General features: G+C 39.9%; 1 protein-coding gene across 4 annotated transcripts; it reads left to right on the top strand.

The window, feature by feature from the left end:
• Window positions 1–629: 629 nt before the first annotated feature.
• Pclaf (PCNA clamp associated factor) lies at window positions 630–13546 on the top strand. 4 transcript variants are annotated; one of them, XM_063256951.1, is made up of 4 exons: window positions 683–892; window positions 1138–1221; window positions 4324–4486; window positions 8483–11491. In XM_063256951.1, exons 1-4 carry the CDS (start codon window positions 847–849, stop codon window positions 8499–8501), a joined length of 312 nt encoding a protein of 103 aa, XP_063113021.1. In that variant the 5' UTR covers window positions 683–846; the 3' UTR covers window positions 8502–11491. The 4 variants fall into 4 exon arrangements, with proteins under 4 accessions (XP_063113022.1, XP_012999166.1, XP_063113021.1 ...); XM_003480186.4 differs by lacking the exon at window positions 8483–11491 and adding an exon at window positions 11620–13546 and having other exon boundaries at window positions 691–892; XM_063256952.1 differs by lacking the exons at window positions 4324–4486; window positions 8483–11491 and adding an exon at window positions 11620–13546 and having other exon boundaries at window positions 630–892.
• Window positions 13547–14302: the final 756 nt, after the last annotated feature.

The following is a 14302-nucleotide window of genomic DNA, read 5'->3' as shown; positions in this document are numbered from 1 at the left end:
CAGTGTCATACTTTCATTCCTAGGATTCACTTTCAAGTGAGATCACACAGCGAGTTGAGCCAACCTGGTTTTAAGCGCGAATTGAGAGTGAAATTTACTCCTGGGGACATCACAATTAGCAGCCCAGGAATGGGAAATAATCCCCCCCCCGCCCCCGTTCTAGTTATGTTTGCCAGAGCTAGAGCTGAGTCCTCAGCCTGTTTGTCAAGACGTTTTATTATTGTGTGCATAATAGATCTAACTGCCCCAGTTTTTCCTTAATTTCGTAAGACACTAAAGACATCAAAGCCTGTAAATAAGTTGTATTAGTTTTCTTTCCCCCATCCCATAGAATTATTTTTGGAATAAATGGTGGATATGGATACAATTCGTGCCAGACGTATTAAAACTCTCAAGTTCCATTTCTTTCTTTAAGTTTTGATTTCTTGTAGGTGCGTCAAAAAGTTCGCTTAATTTTAGGCTTCCTTCCCGGAGCCCATCACCATGGATTTAACCCTACGATAATTTTGTAATTCTTTGTTAGCTGGGTTTTCTTTCACCAGCGGGCTCATTTCATTGGTAGAGTGGGGCTCCTGCCCCGCCTCCTGGCGCGGGCGCCAATCACAGGGCTCTGCACATTGAAGGACTGGTCAGCGGGGCTGTGAGCCTGGCCACTGTCACGCGGGATCCCGCGATTGGTTCATGGGGGAGGCGCGGAACCAATGGGCGTCACGGCTCGCGCAAGTCGAGAAGCGCGGGAAAGCGCCCCTTGTTAACCGTGGCGGGAGCGTCTCCTGCGGGTCCTTGTCCTGCGAGCCACTCTCGCTGGGAAGTCAGTGCAGCTCCCTTGTCTCCTCTCGGGCTACCATGGTGCGGACTAAAGCAGATAGTGTCCCAGGCACTTACAGGAAAGGTGAGGCAATCAGGCGCGGCCTGGGGTGTGGGGTGCAGGGAAGGGTGCCCCTAACCTCCCCGGCCCAGGCCCCTAACCTCCGGGTGGAAGCTGCGGAAAAGGCCGTCTGACTTGGAAGATCTCAGAGCTGTCTCCTCCACACACCTCGGGCTGGGGCGGTGGCGAGAGCGTGACTCTGTGTTCGAATCCCGCTGTCCCCTTCGGAACGCCAAGCCCCCCAGCCCCCACTTTGTCTGTCCATGCAGTGGTGGCCTCTCGAGCCCCCAGGAAGGTGCTGGGTCCCTCCACGTCTGCCACGAATTCCAGGGCGTTTTCGTCCTCCAGGAAAGGTAAGAAGCACCCGTAGAAGTTTCTGAGGTAACAATCCTCTAGGAAAGGGCCCAGATCGCTTTGTGACACGTACCTGTACTCTGGCACGGTGGGAAGCTAAGGCAGGAAATTCACACGTTCAAGCACAGCCCTGACAACTGAGAGAATCCTTGTCTCAAAAATAATAAATTTCGTAAAAGGGTGGGGATGTGGCACAGTGTAGAGACCCCAGGTGTATGCAGACCCCAGCCCTTCTGAAGGGCAGAGGGATCATCATGCATGGCACAGCAGTTCTTAAAAATCTCAACTTCCACCATGATTCATTTTACTTAAGATCCTCACGCTGAAATTTCTTTCTTGTCCTTTGAAGGGGCTTTTGGCCTTTTGGGCAGCTGGGAGTGGAAGTGGAGGTCTTTTAGAAGAGAATCTCAAGCTATTTTCCTATCTGTTTTCTTTTGGGTTTAGCGTTTTTTTTTTTTTTTTTTTTTTTTTAATAACAATCATTTTATTGTTTTGTTTTTGAGACAGGGTCTCACCATGTAGCCCACCCTGGCCCTGAACTCTCAGGGATCCTGCAGCCTCAGCTTCTGGGAGTGCTGGGATTATAGCTGTGTGCCAGCATGCTGCCCGAAATCATTTTATCTTGTAGAGATTTCTGAAGTACTTCCTCACTAGATATGAGATGATGGTTGACAGTACTAACCACATTGTCTTAGCATAGATTTTGTTTTCTTTTTTTGCAGAAAAAGGCTGTGGGGATTGAACCCATGGCTTTCCCACTGAGCTAAATCTCTAGCTTTTATTTTTACTTGTAGTGCTTTGAGACAGTGTCTTGCTAAGTTGCTCACATGGAAACTGAAGTTTAGGAAACTGCTTCAGCTTCCTAAAGTGATAGGATTATAAGCTCATGTTATCCAACCAGCTTTTGCTTTTGTTTCTGCATTTTTTCCTTCCCTTTCTTTTGCCTTCCCTTTCTCTAATCTTTTCTTCCTCTCTTTTCTGAGGATGCTCTCTGCATTTTCTAACTTTGTGGCTCCTGATACTGCCTTTGAAAGAGTAGGAGGGGAGCCAGGCAAGGGAAACAGCTTCACACCGCCCCTTCTGTGGAAAGGGTGAGAAAATGCCCTGCCACCTGGTGCCTCATGCTTTCTGTGGGAAGCCAAGTAAGCAGGAAAATGAACTCCACCTTAGTAAAAAACAGAGGGACACACTGTTTCAGATTTCATGAGTTGTCAACTCAAATTTTCCCCTATTCAAAACATTTTGTTGGGCTGGAGATTTAGCTCAGCTGCATAAGCACCTGCCTTGCAAGCAAGCAGTCATGAGTTCGATCCCCGGTACCAATAAAAAGGAAAAAGACAAAAAAAAAAAAAAAAAAATCAAAACATTTTGTTAGAAAAGATACGATTTCAGGGCTGGGGATATAGTTCAATAGCACAAGTGTCTGCCTGGTAAGCATAAGGTCCTGAGTTCAATTCCTGGTACCAAAAAAGAAAACAGTTATGGTTTAAGTCATCAGATAAGAGGGAATATAGTAGTAGTCAAGTTGAAGATAAGTGGGCATGGAGGCATTCAGGAGGCTGAGGCAGAAGGATCACCATGAGTTTGAGGCCAGGCTGTGCTATATAACGAGTTCAGGACCAGTCTGAACTACATACAAAGACCTTATTTCAAAAAACAAACAACAAAAAAAGATTTCTGAAGGTAAATCAGTATACTGAGAATTCTGTAAGTGCTCTACTCCTAGAACAAACTGTCAGAGCTCTATGCCATGGTCTGGCTCACTGGTGAATCACCAGTCAACTGCAGAGGCCCTTAATGACTATGTTGCACAAATGCACTTTTATAACATTTTACAGATCTCTATTTTTAACTTCTATTTGCTAATATCCTCATTTTTATTTTATTTATTTATTTTTGGTACCAGGGATTAAACTCACAGCCTTGTACTTGCCAGGCAGATATGCCACTGAGCTAAATCCCCAGCCCATATCCTCATTTTTAAAAATTTATTTATTTTAGTACCTGGGATTGAACTCACAATCTCATACTTCCCTGGTACCAAAAAATAAAATAAAAAAGAGAAAATTTGCTAGGCATGGTGGGGCATGCCTATAATCCCAACATTCTGGAGGCTGAGGCAGGAGGATTGCCATGAGTTCCAGACCAGGCTAGGCTACATAGTGAGTTAAAGGCCAGCCTGTACTACAAGGCAAGACCTTGTCTTAACAACAACTTAAAAAAAAAAAAAGAAAGAAAGAAAGAAAGAAAGGAGAGAAAGAGAATCTAAGGTCAGGTTATGTACGTTGGCAGAGATCGTATAACTAAATCAGCAGGACTGTTGAAATCTGTTGCCACTAGCTGGATAAAGTGGTTTACGCCTGTAATGCCAGCTTCTTGAAGAGACTGAGTCAGAATTCTGTGACCTCAGGAGTTGGAGCCCAGCCTAGACAACATAGAGACACCTTCATCTCAAAAAATAAAAATAGAGGCTGAGGCAGGAGGATAAAATATTTCAAAAAATGTATTGCTACTAAATATTTTCTAGTGGTGAAGACAGTCCTATGAGTTTTCCTTAGTAAAATTAAGAACCAAAGGACCACTTTTGTTGTTGTTGAGACAAGTTCTTGCTATGTAGAACTTTTTGAGACATGGTTTCACTATGCAGTTCAGGCTGGCCTTGAGCTACTTTGTAGCCCAGGCTGGTCTCGAACTTACAATGATCCTCCTGCCTCAGCCTCTCAAGTGCTGACATTACAGCTGTGTGCCACCACTTCTGGCTAGTGACAAGTATTTGAATAGCTTGCTTGTGGGCAAAATATGAAAAAATTTTCCAGTTGTAAAAATTCTATTACCGCTATTTTTCTAGGATAACTATTTAATTGAATTTTATTGTCTGAATAAGGTTTTCTTGGTTATATTATCTAATTACTTTAAAAATGGATATAGTACCACTTAATACCTTTGAGAGCTTGATGTTAAAAGAATTTAATTCTTGGCACAAGTGCCTCCTAAGCAAGTGCAAGGTCGTGAGTTCAATCCCTGGTACAAAAAAAAAAATCTTTAAGGAACGGGGATTGTATTCTATGTTATTATTTAATTGTGTATTTTTATATTTTTAGCTGAAAATAAGTATTCAGGAGGGAATCCAGTCTGTGTACGTCCAACTCCCAAGTGGCAAAAAGGAATTGGAGAATTCTTCAGGCTTTCCCCTAAAGATTCTGAAAAAGAGAATCGAATTCCTGAAGAGCCAGGAAGTAGTGGCTTAGGAAAAACAAACAGAAAGTAAGTTTTTATATCCTCTTAAACAATAAAGGACAAAAGAGATATTGCATAACTTTTTAAAAATTTTCTCTTGAATAACACACAAAGTGGTTAGACACGATGGTACATACCTGTAATCCCAGCTGCTGTGGAGGCTAAGGTAGGAGGATCATACATTTGAAGCCAGCCTGGGTAATGTAGCTCAGAAGTCTAAGTACCTGGGTTCAATCCCTAGTACTGCCGAATAAATAAATAAGAAATAAAGATTTTTAAACATAATCTTTCTTATTTTAAGTTACTCCTAAATTTCAAACGGGAAAAAGTATTATTTTTACCTATTCCAAAGAGAATTTGCACCCATTTAGATAAGTGCTTCATCATTCACTACCAATGTACTCCTTTTATTCTTTAATTTTTCACTTTGTGCTGTATTTATATGCAGTTTAGCCACGAACTTGCAGCAATCCTTCTGCCCCAGCCTCTCCAGTGCTGGGGTGACAAGTGTGCACTACCATGCCCGCTTTTATTTATTTTTTATTCTCTCTTTTTGAGACAGGGTCACGTTCACAATATGCAGTTCAAGCTGGCCTTGAACTCACTTTGTAGTCCAGACTGGCCTTGAACTTGTAGCAATCCTTTTGCCTCAGCCTTCTGAATGCTGGGTATCCTGGCGTGCACCATCATGCCTGGCTAACTTTTTTTTTTTTTTTTTTTTTTTAAGGAAGGGTAATTTTACTTTGTCTTTAGTCTTTTCTCAAAAAGCGATTTCCATGTTGCCTTATCTAGGTTAAATTCCATTAAAGCTTATATATCTCTAAATACCATTATGAGGTATAGTTCACAGGGTGCAAACCTGAACTTAGCATGCACAAGGCTCTGGTCTTTTTGCAGCAGAAAAACAATGACTAGCTTAACTTCCACGACATATAATTAATGTAGAAAAATGAAAGTACAGAAAGGTCAATCATCTAGACACTACCAAGACTAACTCCATGGTACATTTTCTTTATAACTTCTCTGTAAGCTCTGAAGAACAAAACAAGGTGGGGACATTATACTGACAGAGCTCACCATGTAAAATTTTAAGCAGCTAATTAAATGATGCTTTTAATCTTTCAGTGACAGGAAAATGTTCATGATATTTGTGAGGCAAAAACTACACAAAAGTATAATTTTTCTGTATAAAATACATGTATGGGGGCTGGGGATTTAGCTCAGCGGCATAAGCGTCTGCCTTGCAAGCAGGCAATTGTGAGTTCAATCTCCGGTACCGATAAAAAAGAAAAAGACAAAACAAAAAACAAAAACAAAACATGTATATGTGCTGTTTGCAAATATCAGAGAATTATCTCTCGGTAAAAACATCTTATACTCTGTGCTACCAGCCTTCAACAATAATTATAAAAAGGCATTACTTTTCAGAATTAGGAAGCTGGGCATGGCAGCACATACTTGTGATCCCAGCACTTGGGAGGCGGAGGCAGGAGGATCACCAGGAGTTCCAGGTTAGCCTGGACTACATAGTGAGTTCAAGATCAGCATGAAGTACACAATGAGACCTTGTCACAAGAGAAAAAAAAAAAAAAAACATGAAAATGACTCTTTCTAAAAAAATGTGTAAATAATGGAGCACAGGGTCTATATCCAATTTTTAAGTGTTTTAAAAGTTTCAAAAGCAATATTTCACTTGGTCTAAGAGGGGAGGGTGTGGTGCCACTGTTACATTTGTGATGCCCGTTCCATACGAGGCCCTCCTTGCTACTTCCAACCAGCTAGATGCCTGGAGATCTTCCAGCCTGCCAGTTAGCGCCCTGGCCTCCATGTGCTGATGCAGGAGGGGAAGAGATGGAGGCTGGCTCAGGCATGGCTGCTACTCCTGGTACCACACCTGCCCTTGTGGATTTCTTCATTTGCCTCCTTAACCAGCATTCCGGGTTTTCCCTGCAGTGAGAGCGCTATAAAGCGCTCCAGCATCACCCTAAAGGCTACGTACAGCCTTACTGGCCTTGCTGCCCTTCTCTGTCTCTGCTGTTAAGAGACTCGGGTCAGGTGGGCTTTTTGTCACAAGTGTGTAATCCCAGCAGTCGGAGGCTGAGGCAGGAGGGTTACAAGTTGGAGCCCATCCTGGGCAGTCTCACTTTGTGAGACCCTATCTCAAAAACAAACAAGCAGGAAAAAAATGTGAAAAATAGGACCAGGGATGAAGCTCAGTGTGAAAGTCTTAAGGTTACTAGAAAATAGTAACAAAAACAAGACCCAGGCTGGATGTGGTATTGCATGCCAGTAAGCCTAAACTGTAGAGATAGATTGCCTCAAACACAAACGAAAAAGCTCAGGTCAAGAAAAATCTACGGTTCTGTAACTCATATTCTAAAACCCTATGCAGATGGCACCTGGGTTTCCAGTTAGGAAAAAAATTCCAGGTCTTCATCAAATCTACGAATTCCATTCATTACGCACAAAAATCTTTTTTTTTTTTTTTTTTTTTCATTCTTTGAGACAGGATCTTGCTGTGCAGCTCAGGCTGGCCTCTAACTTGTGATCCTCCTGCCTCAACCTCACAAGTGCTGGGATTACAGGTGAAGGCCACTACTCTAGACAAACAGAAAATCTTGAATCCCAAACTAGGCTGGCTTGAAGTCATCTGCAGGATTTAACTTGATGATGAATGTCAATGTTAAACCTTTATAGTATTGACAAATTGAAAATTAGTTACTGATTTCATTAAATGTGGCTAAAGAAATACAGGCCTTTAAAGAAGGTGTGATAGCACATACTTGTAACCCCAACATGCTAGGAAGCTGAGCAGGAGAATGGCAAATTTGAGCCCAGCATGGGCAACTGAGCAACACCTCGTCTTCAAACAAACAAACAAACAAACAAGACCCCAGGTTCGATCCCTAGTACCACAGACAAACTCTTAAAACTTTACCTTGGAATAACTTCACATTGCTCTAGAGAAAAATGATGCACTGTAGAATAGATATTCAGTTTTTATTTTAGTTTGCAGTATAGAAAAGCATAAAATAATTAGGTACTATACAAAGATTTTGTGATTTTATATGTACACTGGAAGGAAACATCAGGTGTTAGCGCACAAATCCTCTGTATCGATGGTGGTGAACTACGGCATGCTTGCCTCAGTGGTCTGTCCGTATCACTGAAAGCTCTAACAAGGTTCAACATTCCTCCTCTATATTGTTTTAGCAGTCCTAATTTTACTTTTTTTTTTTTTTTTTTTAATTGTTCTGTTTTTGGTTTTGGTGCCAGGTTTAACATGCTGTATCTACCATTGAGCTACATGCTGGGTCTCTCGGCATTGTGTTTAACTTTCTGTGTAGAAATTGGCATGTGCCAGTGCAAGGATGACCTAGAATCTACTCCAAATCCAAGCATCAATGATCCTTGCATAGATACTAATAAATCTGTCATGTTCCCAGTGTGTTACCATATAACAACTGCATCAGATTTTTTTTTTCTTTTGTGCTTTTAAAAATTAAAAAAAATTGGGCTGGGGATTTAGCTCAGCAGCATAAGGGCTGTCTGCCAAGTATGAGGTCGTGAGTTTGACCCCCAGTATCCCCCCAAAAAAAACTGCATTCGTACATGTTTGCAGAACATAATGATTATATGCATTGTGGGTTCATGACACATCTTAATTCTTTTTACCCCACACCCCACACTTCACATCTCTCTGGGTCCCCTTCCCATTTGTACAAGATCTATTTCTGTTTCCTATTATCTCTTTATTTGCTTTTTATTTATACATCAGGTGTTTAATAAGGGAAACCATTTGATATTTAAGCTTGTGTGTCTGATTTATTTTAACTTGCCATTACTGTCTCAAGGTGCATCATTTTTGTATAAATTTCATCCTTCTTTGGCAGAGTAGTATTTCACAGTGTATAAATATTGCATTTTCTTTTTCCATTCACCTGTTGATGGTCATACAGTCTCTGACTTATTGTTTGTTTGTTTTGTTTTGGGTACTAAAAATCAAATCCTTGTACTTGCCAGGCAGATGCTGTGCCACTGAGCTCTATCTCCAGCCCTGTTGATGGACATATAAACTGCTTCCAAGATTTAGCTATTATGCGTTGTTCTGCTATAAATATAAGTAGTTTGTATCACTGTAATGTGATGCTACTATTTGGGGAAGATACCTAGAAGAGAGAAGAGTTTTATGTTCTTTTAGGTGCTTGATTTGAAAGTTTAGAAGTGCACTGACTGCTACTCATCTCAAAACACTCTTATTTCTGTATATACTAAATAATTTTACAATTCAAAAACTGATCTACTTGAAAGGCATATTTGATAAACTTTAAAATATTAATTTTACTTTTTAAAATTGTTGTTCTGCAGTATTGGGAATTAAAACGAGGGCCTTTGTACTTAACTACATTCCTAGCCCTTTTTCTTTTTGTCTTTTCGAGACAGGGTCTCACTGTGCAGTTCAGGCTGGCCTTGGTGCTCACTTTGCAGCCCAGGCTGGTCTTGAACTCGCAATAATCCACCTGCCTCAGCCCCAGCCCTTTTTCTTTTTCATTTTTTGGTACTGGGGAGCCAGCTCAAGACTGTGCTTGCAAGGCAGGCGCTTATGCTGCTGAGCTAAATCCCCAGCCCCCCTTTTCTTTTTCTTTAGACAGGGTCTCACTATGTTGTCCAGGCTGACCTTCAACTCAAGATGATCCTATTCCTGAATACTAGGACTACAGATGTGTGCCACTACACCCAACTATTCTCAGCCTTTTTTCTTTTTGAGACAGGGCCTCACCATGTAGCCCAGGATGGTTTTGAACTCACAGCAGTCCTGCCTCAGTCTCCAATGCATATTCATGCCTGGCCCCAGCCTTTTTTTTGTGGTGCTGGGGATCAAAGCCAGGGCCTTGTGCACATAAGGCAAGAGCTCTACCACTGGGCCACATCTCTAGCCCCCCAGCTCCTTTTTTTTTGTACCGGGGATCAAATTCATAACTGCGCCTTACAAGGCAGGTGCTTATGCCGCTGAGCTAAATCTCCAACACTCCCCAGCCCCACCCATTTTGTCTCCCTAAATTTTTCAGGCTGGGCTTGAGTTTACACTCTGTCTCAGTTTACCAAGTTCAGGAATTACAATCATGTATCACCATGCCTCACTGGATAAAGCTTTTAATGGGCTTTTCTCATGATCCTGTTTCTTCTAGTTCCCTCTCATTGTCTGGTACCATTCTTCCTGTTCTTATTGTAATATGAATACGCTAATAGGCAAGATTAGTCAGAGGACATATTTCAACCCTCTTTGTGACTTATCTAAATGTGACTATAGCATTGATTATCACAGAAATAAAACCTGTACGAGAGACCTTCCTTCTCATGGAAAGAGATTATAGATATATTCTCATAAACAACTTTAATCCCTGGTATAATAAAGTCTGACCCAAAAATTAGGTAACAGTTTATTTTTTTTAACCTCTTTTCTTAAATTTGCCTTTGTCTAGCACAGTTGTAATTACACCTTAATTGAAATAGTAAATAAATTCACAAGAAATGCTAACTTCTGAATTCCTGTTTTGAAATAGTTATTTTTCTGGATTTATTTTTCTCCCAAAGGCAGTGTAAACTCTTACCTGCTGTATGGAAGAGAATCAGAATCAAGAAAGATTATCTAGGGCTGGGGATTTAGTTCAGTGGCATAAGCGCGTGCCTTGCAAGCAGGCAGTCATGAGTTAGATCCCTGGTACCGATAAAAAGGAAAAAGACCCAAAAAAAAAAAAAATTTAAAAAAAAGAAGATCTGCTTAAATTTTTTTTAAAAAACAAGATAATGGAATTGAACCTTGGAACCTTGGAACCTTGGAACCTTGCACTGAGCTACAACCCTACCTAGACTAGGCTTAAATTTACAAATGTCATCCCCGGTACTGATAAAAAAAGGAAAAAGACAAAAAAAAAAAAAAAAAAAAAACTTACAAATGTCCCAGCATGCAGGGTTACAGGTGTACACTATCATAGCTGGCTGGCCCTCTGCTTGAATCCTGGACAGAAATGATGTCTAAAAGTAAATCAAGCCCTTGCCAAAAAGAAGTCTGAGCCATGGTATTGTTCATTTATTAACTTGATTCAATTTCTTGATTCACATTGTCATGGTGACAATGTCTGTAATCTACCAGTGTAGATTATCCTTTTAGCACTTAGCTTTTAGACCATTCAGATTGGATCTATTAGAAAATGAAGGGGTTTAGAGTAGAGCTCACAATGCTTTGTCAATCCTAAAATAAAAATTCTATAGTTAGGTGTGATGTTGTACATTTGTAATCTTGACACTAAAGAGGGTGAGGCAGGAGGATCACCTCTAGTTCATAGCCAGCCTGGCTAAGCAGTTGAGTTCAAGACCAGCCTGAAACATATAGTGAGACTCTGTCCCCCACTCCAAAGAAATTCTAATTTGTGATTCAGTTCTTAATTGATTTTTATCTATACAAAGGATAACTACGAAGGATAATAACAAAATGGCCTTGGGATAATGTAAGCTATTTTTTTTAAAGTTATTCTTACCATATGCTAAATAAATAATTTTGAGATATTTCTCATTCTTATATAGTCATATAATCCAAAAGAGTATATTGTAAAATAGAAAATTTTGTGTATGTTTTCTCTGCTCAAATAGGTTGGTTAATTTTTCTGTTTTTTATTATAAAATTACTTTTGGTGTGTTTTTGTTTTTTGAGTGTCTTGCTATGTAGTTCAGGCTGGCCTCAAACTCTGGGATTACAGGTGTTCTGTAAAATTCTTACTGTTTATCAATTTCCTTAACACATTAAAAAAGATGCTACAAGAATGAGAGATTCTTCGATCTCCGGTACCAATAAAAAGGAAAAAGACAAAAAAAAAAAGAATGAGCGATTCCTGTTGAAATAAAGATAATATATTCCAAGTGAGAAACACGGATTTTTTTTCAAAGTAACCGGCAAAATATATTGCTTGAAAATTTGTGCACTCATACTTGAAATTTTATGTCTGTCAGTTAATAAAGCTTCATTTTCTCACATTTCTAGTCACTTGACTGGACACTATTGTTTAATTTTCTTATTTACACAAGGTTTTAAGTTTTTTTGTAAGCCCGTGTTGAGTGACTACTAAACTTCTGTACTTTTTTTTCCCCTACTCTTTCAACAGAGCACGTCCTTTGCAACCTGATCACAGTGATGATGAAAAAGAATAGAACCTTTTTACTCTTCTTTAATAACATCTCCTGTTTACGCTGGTATTCTCGGATCAAAATTTGTATAGACAGATTTTTTCAATTAGCTTTGTTGAATAGGCATTTAATTTAATGAAGCTAAAATTTAGTTCTTCAAAAGCAAGCAGTTATGATTGGAGAATTTATAAAACTTATGGTTATTTAGTTTTATACTGTATTCAATATAACGCCATATGTTTCTTTTACCTGTTACTAAGTTTCTTGTTTTTACTAAAATGAAATCATTGCATGCTGTTCTAATTACTAATCTATATTTGATTTTGCTTAGATCTTTGTGCTGATGCCATTTTCATTGGCATGATTTGAAATAGTGCCGGTATTTTTATTTTATTTGCTTTAAAAAGCAGAGTTAGACTTTTGCTTATTAAAAACATCACTATTAATTAAGCTTAATCTTTATCATTCTTCAGGAAGGGTACCAGAGGTGTGATGTTAACAAAATTTGAGCCAATATCTTCTTTTTAAAGTTAAGGGCAATTTGGTCTCAAGAGTTTAGAGTTGACATTCAAAGCTTTTAAAACAACCACAGCCAGAGCCAGGTGTAGTGACGCACGCTTGTAATCTCAGCACTTGGAGGCTGAGGCAGGAGGATCATTGCAAGTTCAAGATCAACCTGGGCTACAAAGTGAGTGGAAGGCTGGCCTGAACAGCATAGCAAGAACTTGTCTCAAAAAAAACCAAAAACAAAACAACTGCAGCTGGGCATGGTGGTACATGCCTGACACCCCAGCACTCCAGAGGCTCAGGGACCAGCCTAAAGTACATAGTGAGACCTTGCCTCGAAAAGACCCAAACAAACAAAACACCCCCACAAAGCTGGGTGTGGTGGCAAACACGGCACTCCAGAGGCAGAAGAATCACCGTAAGCTCGAGGCCACCCTGGGCAACATAAGCAACTTCAAAGACAGCCTGCACTGTATAGCAAAACCTGCCAAGGATATATCTCGGTGGCACAAATGCCTGGCTGGAAAGTTCAAGGTCTTGAGTTCATTCCCGGTACCAAAAAATAAAAATGTATCAAGAAGCCAAAAATTACTAAATAAATATTTTTTAAAAATCCCAAAGGTGGGTTTGAGCACATACCTGTAATTGCAGCTCCAGGGGAGGCTGAGGCAAAAGGATCATAGATTCCAGCCCAGCCTGGGCAATTTAGCCAGATCCTGTGTCAAGATTTTAAAAAGAGGGGCTGGGGATTTAGCTCAGCGGCATAAGCACCTGCCTTGCAAGCAGGCAGTCGTGAGTCCGATCCCCGGTACCGATAAAAATGAAAAAGACAAATAAATAAAGATTTTAAAAAGAAAAGCTGGACCTGTTATGTGTAAGGCTATGGGTCTACTCAGTACAGGAGAGTGGAGCAAGGAAACAAACCAACAAAAAGATTAAATATTAGCCACAGAATCAGAAACAGAGTACATAAAAAGTGGGGGATTTTCCCTGGATATGGATATGTATTTGGTTCAGTTTCATACCTTTCAAGGCTATATTTTCAATGTGGAAAGAAATTAAACATGATAGGTAAATCATGCCATAAACCCGACGCTGTATCTGAAATCCTTGGAATTCCCTACATTTCTCAAGATAACCCACAGCACAGCTGAAGAAGCATGTGTAATATTACTTGTTAATGATGGCCTGCTTCCTTATAACACATTTTGCTTAGTGTCAAAACTATCACTTTTAGCCATGTTTTAACAGCTATGTTTTGGGCCAGGAATATAGCTTACTGGCACAGTGCCTGTCTGGCAAGTGCAAGGTTGTGAATTCAATTCTTGATACCAGAAAAAAGAAAAATTGGCATGTTTTTCTGAAATGTGCTTGAAATAAATGATTATTTTTACAATACACTATCTCTTTGTGTGGTTCTTAAGATTTTATCCTACTACATGATTGCATTTTATTCCTCCCAAATAGATTAGTGCATTAATTGATCAACTTTTTGTTTTAACTTTCTGAGATAACTTGCTATTTAGTTCAGGTTGGACTCCCTGCCCCAGATAACTCTGAACTGCATTTATCCTCCTGCCTCAGCCTCCTGAGGGCTGGGATTACAGGCATGTCCCACCATGCCAGAAAATCCTTTTCAAGCTTTTAAAAAATGTAGCATGTTAAGTTAGCCTACTGAACACATGGGAAGGACAGAACACTGATTTCCAATGAAGCTGAATTAAGAAGAAAAATTTATTCATTTTCAAAAAGAAACTATCATGTTTCTTTTCTCAGAGTTGATAATTTTCCTCTTTTAATGGGTCATTAAAATTATGAATGCTAGTGTTATTCTTGACTGGGAATCGAACTCATAAGCCTGTGCCTGCCAGGCAGGCACTGTGCTGCTGAACTATATCACCAGCCAACTCTGGAATCTTAATGCTAGAATGTGTGAGGACCACATGTATTTTGTGTTTCGATGCATAGTTTCATAAAGGAAAAACATACTTCTCTAGTCAGGCATGGCGCACGCCTGTAATCCTAGTGCTCAGGAGGTTGAGGGAAGAAGATTACTGAGTTCAAAGCCAGCCTGATTACAGAGTGAGTCTGTCTCATGAGAGAGACAGAGAGAATGAGAATTGTGTTTAAAGCAGTTTTTTTTAAAAAGCAGTT

This window comes from Cavia porcellus, unplaced genomic scaffold, assembly GCF_034190915.1.
Source record: "Cavia porcellus strain 051 isolate PalLab524CR breed Dunkin Hartley unplaced genomic scaffold, mCavPor4.1 scaffold_10, whole genome shotgun sequence".
NCBI lineage: Eukaryota > Metazoa > Chordata > Mammalia > Rodentia > Caviidae > Cavia > Cavia porcellus.
The sequence above is the reverse complement of the archived record's forward strand: the minus strand, read 5'-3'. Positions and strand labels throughout refer to the sequence as shown.